The 9,025-nt window shown below is 44.0% G+C and overlaps 1 protein-coding gene across 1 annotated transcript in view; it reads left to right on the top strand.

Annotated features, from left to right (window-relative positions):
* Positions 1–9,025, top strand: part of LAMB2 (laminin subunit beta 2) — a 72,717-nt gene that overhangs the window by 44,201 nt on the left and 19,491 nt on the right. The window contains exons 12-20 of the mRNA XM_018576102.1: positions 670–749; positions 1,578–1,713; positions 2,562–2,720; positions 2,815–2,942; positions 3,861–3,981; positions 4,296–4,488; positions 7,187–7,330; positions 7,498–7,729; positions 7,858–8,021. Coding sequence (XP_018431604.1) covers positions 670–749; positions 1,578–1,713; positions 2,562–2,720; positions 2,815–2,942; positions 3,861–3,981; positions 4,296–4,488; positions 7,187–7,330; positions 7,498–7,729; positions 7,858–8,021 — 1,357 coding nt within the window. The remainder of the gene's footprint in view (positions 1–669; positions 750–1,577; positions 1,714–2,561; positions 2,721–2,814; positions 2,943–3,860; positions 3,982–4,295; positions 4,489–7,186; positions 7,331–7,497; positions 7,730–7,857; positions 8,022–9,025) is intronic.

The raw sequence follows: 9,025 nt of genomic DNA, 5'->3' as shown, positions 1-9,025 counted from the left end.
CACCCCTCATGCCCGCCTTCCCGCTCCATGCCTGCCTTCTCCCTCCCTATCCTTACTCTTCTCTTAGACATCGACCACTTACCTAGCCATATACATCTGTTTTTGTGTATTAAGAAATGATGCCAAATGTAAGTGCCTCTATCCCATCCGATAGATATGTTGTACAAAACAACTTGACGTGAACGCTACGTTTCCAACCTGCCTCTATGGTGCATAGTTTTTTGCTCCTTGATAATTTTTCTTTTTCATGCTCGAATTTCACCAAAGTTGACTTCCGTGACGTGCCACGGTTCCCATCTTTTCTCGTTGAGACGATCAACCCCCTCCTCCTATCCATATTGTATGCACTATGTTATATATATGCACCATATACCCCAGATTGTTATGGGGATGCTGTCATGATGTTGAGGCTGAGCCTCCCTGTACCATTGTACCATGCATATGTTCAATAAAGTTGACTTCTGATTAAAAACAAAAAACAAAAAAACTTCATAGTCTTTGTTGTGTCGCAGAAGCTCAGAGACATTAGGTATCAGTTGGCCAACCTACACTACAGCTGGTAAATTATCACTGAATATTATCGCACAACGTCCGATCCATCTCGCACCTCTTTGTAAGAGACTTATACGTGGAAAATAAGCGTTACTAATGAAATCCTTTTCTTTCTAGCCGGAATACTGGGCGCTTAGTAATGACCTTCATGGATGCCGGTCATGTGACTGCGATGTCGGAGGTGCATGGGATAACCAGTAAGTCTAAAATCTAGCCATGCATTTAAAGCACAGGGCATCACGCTGCAATATGATAAGCATATGGTGCCCGGAGGTTGGGCACCCATGCTTTAGTATATACATAACTATTGGGGATTAAACAGTTCAAAATTCTCCGAAGACCAAAATCAACATATTTGGCACTGGGAACTGTGTGTTTTGGTGGCATGAGATATGCAAGTCACCGGCCTGCTACATGAATAGGAAAAGGGATCTTTTTAACACTCTTGTCAGTTCACTTGGGCATGCCCATTCATTAAGCCCATTCATTGGCTGCTGGAATTCCTATGAGACCCCCAATGGCCTGACTTGATCCATAGGCAAAAACTTACACTTTACAAATGATCATTTCTTCTGGGGTTTTTTATAACCTAGCCCCTAAACAGACATTAGAAAGGTTTGTTACTTTTCACTGGGGTGATGCTACCTAGCTAAAGCCCTGGTGCCCAACCTACGGCCGAGGGTCATGTAATTAGGGGACAATGGGGAGCTCAAATGTGGAGGTGTTGATTTGTAAATGGGCTGTAATAATAGCAGTGATTTTGAAGCAATCCCGTTGAACATGTCTCCAGTCTATGACTGTCCCCAGTACCCAGCCATCTCTTGTAGCATTTTGACCGTCTCTTTGGTGGTGTCAGGGCGCCATACTTATGGCCCCTTATATCAAGTAAGTTCACCATCATTGAGCTAAAGAATGGATTTAAATATAAAGTATGCAATACACATTTGGGGGGTCTTTTTTTATTGTGGCATAACCATCGAATAAAAGTACATAAAATAACTTTTTTATTCATATTTTGTGACTAGGTGCTCCTCAGAGACAGGCCAGTGCCGCTGCAGGAACAACATGGTCGGCAGACAGTGTAATATGGTGAAATCCGGCTCCTACCGTATCAACTTGGATCACTACACCTATGAGGCTGAGTCTGCACTACTCCGACAGGTAACAAGTACTGCACTATTGGGGGTGGGGGGTTGTAAGATATTAGGTAGATGGGCTAGTTAAGACAAAGAGCACATTTGATTGGCTGTTTGGGGTCAGTAATCTTTGCACTTTGTCTGTGCCAGTATGTGCTGCCAGGATTCATCTGGTTCTATGTTATTTATTAACGTGCATGTATCGCCCAAATAGTTTTTTTATTATTATTATTATTATACAGGATTTCTATAGCGCCAACAGTTTGCGCAGCGCTTTACAATATAAGGAAGACATTGCAATCACAATACAATTCAAGACAAGATGGTAAGGAGGGCCCTGCCCCTGAGGGCTTTAGTTTTAGATAGACACTGGAAGGGTAAATCCCCTGCCAATTACATTTTTTCCCTTCTTTGTTACATTGGGGAAATTTCCCCTTAATTCCTGTCCCAGAGGCACAACAGGAAGTTAGAGGAATCTCCCAAAGTGAGCAGAATTTCCCTCTTAGACAGTTGTTCCCAGAACAATTATCCCCATTGGAAGATTTCTCCGCACTTCTTGTTCTGAAGTCAACTCTAATATCTTGGATTTTCCCTTGCTTCCTTTCTCACTGACATTGGTCCCCAGGACAGATAGAGAGGGTGAATCCCCTGATGGGGACTCAGACCACAATAAAAACTTGGCAGAAGGTCAAACCTTTTCCCCGCTCCATTCAAAATGAAAAAAAACCTCACCATCAGAGTGAACATCCTGTTCCTTGTAGAAGCAGCAAGCTACAACATAAGCACTCTGGGTTTCTGTTAGTAAGGCTCGAAAATGCTGGAGGAACCGGGAAGCTATTCTGCATTAATGGCTGTGCCAATTTCTCTCTGTAGGGATGCTCTGTGTTGGAGCGGGAACGTATGGTGGGCCGCCCCGCTACATGGACTGGACCTGGATTTGCTCTGGTCCCTGAGGGTGGAGTTATAGAATTTCAGATCAGCAATATTCCATTCTCAATGGAGTATGACACCATCATACGCTATGAGCCCAAGGTAAGCAAATTTAAATCATATGCAAAACATTTTCATATGTTAGCTCCCGAGTGCGTCCCTTCCAATTCTAATCCATTGCTGTGCTTTTACATAGTTTCCAGAGACATGGCAGCAGGTGAAGATAACAGTTATCAGGCCCGGGCCTATTCCATCCAGCAGTTCCTGTGGTAACACCATCCCCGCTGATGATGTCATGACCGCGTCATTTCCGACTACATCCCGGTGAGTGTATACCTAAGTATACCTAAGAGAGCTCGCTGTAACGGCCTTTTCAGATGAATGATGAGTTGTGTGAGAGTATGCATACCTAAGTACATGTATACCTATGGGTACCTAAGAGAGCTCGCTGTAACGGCCTTTTCAGATGGATGATTAGTTGTGTGAGAGTATGTGTACCTAAGTACATGGATACCTATGGGTATCTAAGAGAGCTCGCTGTAACGGCCTTTTCAGATAGAATCAGCTTCCATGTGTAGATGTGTTTCTGAAACTCTGAAAGACATAAGCAAGTACAAGGACAGCATTGTGTCATTGATTGTGTATCCTCAAATATTTTATGTCTTGTGGGATCTTCATACAAGCTCGAGGCAAGACACAGCTTATCATTCATGGGAGGCCAGGACTCTTGGATGTGTCTAGCCCATCTCAAAAATAGAGAGAAGATAAGATATGTTATTGCATTTCAAATCTTTTATTAAATGTAAAGGCAAAGGGTCCAGTTATTGTGTGTATGTGTGTGTGTATAGATAGATAGATAGATAGATATACTGGTAAAGGGATCTCAGATTATACAATTATACACCCACAACTGAATAAGTTTACCAAATGGCACGGAGGAAGGAAGGACCCCTCCATATCTCCTATCAGAGACAGCACCATCTAGGTCCTCGTTCTGGCAAAACATTTACCAAGTGCAGAGCTAGTGCTGGGCTTTCTTATTAGACAGACCAAAGCATGGAATCCTATATTTAAAGATTTATTTATAAAATAAGCATTTTATACAAATAATAAAATAACGACATAAAATTTTGGTTTATGATTTTTTTAAACTTAAAGATACCAAAAAATACACTATTTTCCATTTAAAGGGCACTGTTTGTTTACAGTTGGATTGTAAATTGCAGTCACCTTTCTTTACAGACATGTTGCCTTGGCTCAGCCAATCTGCTTGGAGCGTGGGGTCAGTTACACCATCCGCCTGGATTTCACCAAGTACAACCTACGGGAGAAGGTACCAGGAGCCAACATCCTTATAGATTCGGTGAGGACAGAGTCTTGTTAATGCGATGATGTAATGTATCATTTGTAAGATGTCCCTTGAAACAGGTGACAGTCTCCTTTTGACACCCATATATATATACATAGTGCATGTGATAGAGATCTACTGTTTTTTGATCACTTGTTGTCATTGTCCATTACCTGTCTTTGACATGAAAACAGTATGGACTTCTTATGTCTGAACCATACTCGTGCCGTTCCAAAAAAAGTTTGCCAGTTCACAACTGAACGCCATTTGTTGGTAGATAAATATTGTATTTGGCATTAAGTCAATTATGTATTTTTGTTATGCATTAGCTGGTCCTCGTTCCTCGTTACTCCTCCTTGGAGATGTTCATTGCTGGTGACCCGGCCTCCATTCAACGCAAAGAAGCCTTTGAGAGATTCCGTTGCCACAGCAGCAATATCAATGTGTTGAAATCATCCACCAATGAGGTGTGCACCAAGTTCATCACCAGCATGTCTGCCGTCATCCATGATGGTGCCCTTGGTGAGTTCAGGGAGTGGAGCAATTATCCAAGGCGCTCATTTCCGGTCTTCTGTGTCCATATATCTGTGAAGGTTCTCATTCATCCAAGTCATGGTATAGCTGTAAAAAATAAATCAAGGCAACTGGACTTGCTGTATTTTTCCTGAAGAGGTTGACCTGGTCATCCGACCAGCTTTCTCTATTCAGAAATGGCAATTGATCAATACTTCTTGAGAAAGCTAGTTGGATGACCAGAAAAACATCTTCAATAAAAATACAGCAAGTCCAGTTGCCTTGATTTATTTCTCACCGTGTCAGTATCCTACCTAAAGCAGAACCGGCAACACACATGCCATAACAGAGGATTGTGGGAAATATTGCATGGATAGCATTTCTAAAGAAAGAGAGCTCACTGTAGCAGCTTATCCAGATGGATGATGAGTTGGGTCTCCTGTACACAGCTCAGCAGCCGCCATGTGTGCATGTGTTTCTACTGTTCCCCATGCGATCCAAATCGTAAAAACTAATAAAGGTTTAGGCTAAAGATACACTTTTATGATACACAACAAACTAAAATGAGTCTCGAAAAACCCAGACAGATGTGATCTCATGCTTTCTGCATAGGAACTTGACGTAAATGTCTTCTCAGGAATATTGGTTCAATGTGGAGGATTCTCCTTCATACACTTAGATAGGTTGGGACTCTCCTAGAAATATAATACAAATTTACTGTCTTTAGTCATTGTCTTTTTTTTTAACTTTCTGGGTACAATACTAAAATGAACACCCGACGTACCCTAATTCATGTTCCTGTATGTCCATGGGCAGCAAAATGTTTAACTTAAGGCAGAACACCAGCCAAAGATTACAAAACAAAAAGGAATAGCCCGTTAAGAGATACAATAATAAAACCAGCTCATGCTGCAATATTCACCTTCAATCCTGAGATTTCCTCCGCAGTGCTTTTTTTCTGCCACTAGATGTCCTCAGTCTGATAACCAGAGTCATTCAACCCACTTCCTCTGAGCTCACGTCATCCTGGACCCATCCCCACCCTGTGACTTGACAGTAAAAGGAGAAGCAGCACAGTGATGTGCTCATCTCTCTCTCATTCTGACCTCCCCTTCTATCGGCATGATTTTTCTCAGCACATGAAGTGATTGGCTGCTTGTACTGCTAGTTCCTCTAACACTCTAGTCCTGCTGTACAGGGAATGCAAGAGGCTGATACCAGGTCATATTCAGGTACTTACACTGCTTGCATTTAAAAACTACTCAAGGCAAACATTTTCATAACCCTTGAAGAGGGGCTAGCCTTGCACTGCAAGGGTTAAGTACTCAATTTTGCCCTGGGTCAAAAATAACAAAGCTATATTCACCCGATCCTCCAAGCCAGCTGTCTGTGACAGTGCTCCCTCCTGCCTGCCTCCACCGTTGCAGCGATGGTATGTCCCTCAGTGTCATCACATCCAATACACTGTGTATAGAACTAATTGACTCAGGGACCTTAGACCTGTGCAGCAGAGGGGGAGAGAGGTTTCGGGGACCAACCTAAGAGAAAGCATCTGGGAGGATCGGGTGAATATAAATGCACTTGCACTTATCCCTTGCAGTGCGAGGGAAGCCCCACAGCAAGGGTTTAAATAAATTTTACCCAGAGTTCTGCTTTAATTATCTATTACCCATACTGTGCTGCTATAATGTGTCTGTTATATCTGCATTGAGTTTATCTTTAGGAGTAGATTAGTAGTAAGAAGAGATTTTTGTTTTTTGGCAGGATATACTTTTTAGCATTTTTGTCCTATTAGTTTATGATGTTTGGCTGCACACAATTTAGCTTCACAGATTTGGGTATCAGATGTTGTGCTGCCCTCTTGTGGTGAATAAATATAATTATTTAAATGTAAGTACAGTCGCATAAATAAAAACAAAACCCTTAAGCCAAGCGTAATGAATTAGGCCTCATTCACACGACAATCGGCCGGCACATACAGCTCCGTGCTGCGTGCATGGCCGTATCGGGCAGCTCCCGGGAAGGACAGGTGCTGCATGTGATTAGTATGCAGCCCCTGTCCTTCTCTATGGTAGTACGCAGCCATACGCCGCCCTACGCTCACCCCAAGTGCAGGTCCATACGGGTGCGGGTGTCCCGGCTCGGACGCAGACAGGATCCATCCTGTCAGCGTACGAGTACGCACACCCGCAACCTTACGGACGTGCAGGGCGATTGAACGTAGGGTGGCATATGGCTGCGTACTCCCATAGAGAAGGACGGGTGCTGCATACTAATCACATGCAGCACCTGTCCTTCCCAGGAGCTACCCGGTACGGCCGTGCACGCAGCTGTACGTGGCGTGCTGGCCGTTTCCCGTGTGAATGAGGCCTTAAGATTCTGGAGGTCTGGTGAATAAAATTCTCATCGAGGTCTGACTTGTGGTCTGGACAGAACAGTCATTAAGTTCGTGTCCGCACCACGGTCCGCCATTTAGTGACCCCCAGTTATAAAAGTAGTAAAAATTTTATAGGAAATTCCTATACTGATCAGCACCATCTAGGGGCGCTGGTGCCATGTGAATGCTATACGCCCGGGCTACACAACGGAATGAACGTTTATAAATGAACCTCTTAATTTCCGCATTGCATGCCTTGTATTTAGTACACTTGCACTCTGTATGGAAGATACTTATTTTGTAATGAATAATCTTATTATTTTTCTCTAGCCTGTAAGTGTAACCCTCAAGGATCTCTGAGCTCAGAGTGCGACCCTTACGGGGGACAGTGCCGATGTAAGCCAAATGTCATTGGACGACGGTGCGACCAATGTGCCCCTGGGACGCACGGATTTGGAACTAGCGGCTGCAAAAGTAAGTTTACACCTGGCGAAAACAGCGAATGGATATAAAACATAATGGCAGAGAAATTAAATAATTCTAGTGGAGTTGAAAGGAGACTTGTCGTTCCTTGGGACCAATTGAGATTCTTTTCTATGATTCGCTGCATGTCATGTAACATCAACATTTTGTTTTTGTAGCCTGTGACTGTAATCTGGAGGGATCCTTGCATGGCTTCTGCGACCAGAACAATGGGCAGTGCCCTTGTCGGCCTGGTGCATACGGCCCCAAGTGTGATCGCTGCCAGCCGGGCCACTGGGGCTTTCCGAACTGCCGAAAGTGCCTATGCAACGGCCACTCGGAGGAGTGCGACCAGAGGACGGGGGCTTGTCTGAAATGCCGAGACAACAGTGTGGGAGACCGATGTGAGAGGTGACGTTCATCACGGGTCGCTGACAATTTATAATCTGATTTTTCTTTGTGTTGAGAAGTTGTGGAATCTGTGCACAGCTCTCTGAGAAGGTGCTAACGGTGGTTCCTTATTAATCTTTATATTGCAGATGTGCTCCTGGTTTCTACGGAAACCCTGTACTTGGGTCAGGTGATCATTGTCGTCCGTGTCCATGTCCAGAGGGTCCCAATAGTGGGCGGAACTTTGCTGTATCGTGTCACCAAGAACCGCGGTCAAGGCAGGTCATCTGCAATTGCAACCAGGGCTACACAGGTGAGACTGCAGTGAGGTCAAGGGGTAAATTACAGGGAAGGGTCGGCATGGGCAATCCCACCATTTTATCCTTGGGTGATAAATACATCACTCAGAACTAATAGCAAGAACCCAACAACCCTTATCCAAAGACCTTTTGCCCCAGCCACCAATCTCTCTCCTTCGCGTGGCCTCTGTAGCCCAGTCCTTAGACAATAGGCCACATTGTCCTAATTGGACAATGCATTAAGAGTTGGTATCAGCCAATGACGTCAGGGAAAGTCAGGCCCCATCAATACAGTCACACAAAATCAGAGAGGAGCACAGTAGAAGCTTTTCCTTTTAAAAGTTTAAAATCTAACAAAGGTTCACTTTAAAGAGACCCTGTCACCAGACCATTCATGTCAACAAAAATCTTCCCATCAGATTACATGTGCATTTAATGTATTTACCTGTAAAAGCCTTCTAAGTGTAGACATCCAAAAGTCCTGAGGCTGCTGCTGGGCGCCGCCATCTTGCATGTGATGTCAGCAGGTCGAGTAGATTCATAGCCGCCACTCTATAGTTTTCTCCTTCGCTCCTCCATTACATTGTCACATGACGGAGGGAGTGATGTCAATGATCCCCCTAGGTCCAACACCAGTCGACACTTGGGTTGTTGGTGCCAGGTACAACCAGGAAAGGCACGGAAAGACTCCCGACCCACTTATACGTAGGGGGTTGAGGCCCATTGCACAGCGACTGTCACTTTGTCCTGAATGGGACAAGGAACTATGTCTCTTTAGGCAAATATGGCTGCCCCCGTGTACATATATAACTACAAACCTTACACATCAACACTCTTGCATGCCCTCATGCATAATAGAGTGAAAAGAAAAGCATCTGCATAGTCCATACCAGCCAAATTATTCTGTATCTACATTTGAAGAGTGTAGAGTGTGACCAGCTACTATAGGCAACAAGGACACTTTCTTTACAGGTGACCCTACAAACAAGATCCATTCGCTGGTGGCAGCCAATTTTGT

The sequence above is a fragment of the Nanorana parkeri genome, unplaced genomic scaffold, assembly GCF_000935625.1.
Source record: "Nanorana parkeri isolate BGI_ZX_2015 unplaced genomic scaffold, ASM93562v1 scaffold56, whole genome shotgun sequence".
Classification (NCBI taxonomy): Eukaryota; Metazoa; Chordata; class Amphibia; order Anura; family Dicroglossidae; genus Nanorana; species Nanorana parkeri.
This window is presented reverse-complemented; position numbering and strand designations above follow the sequence as displayed.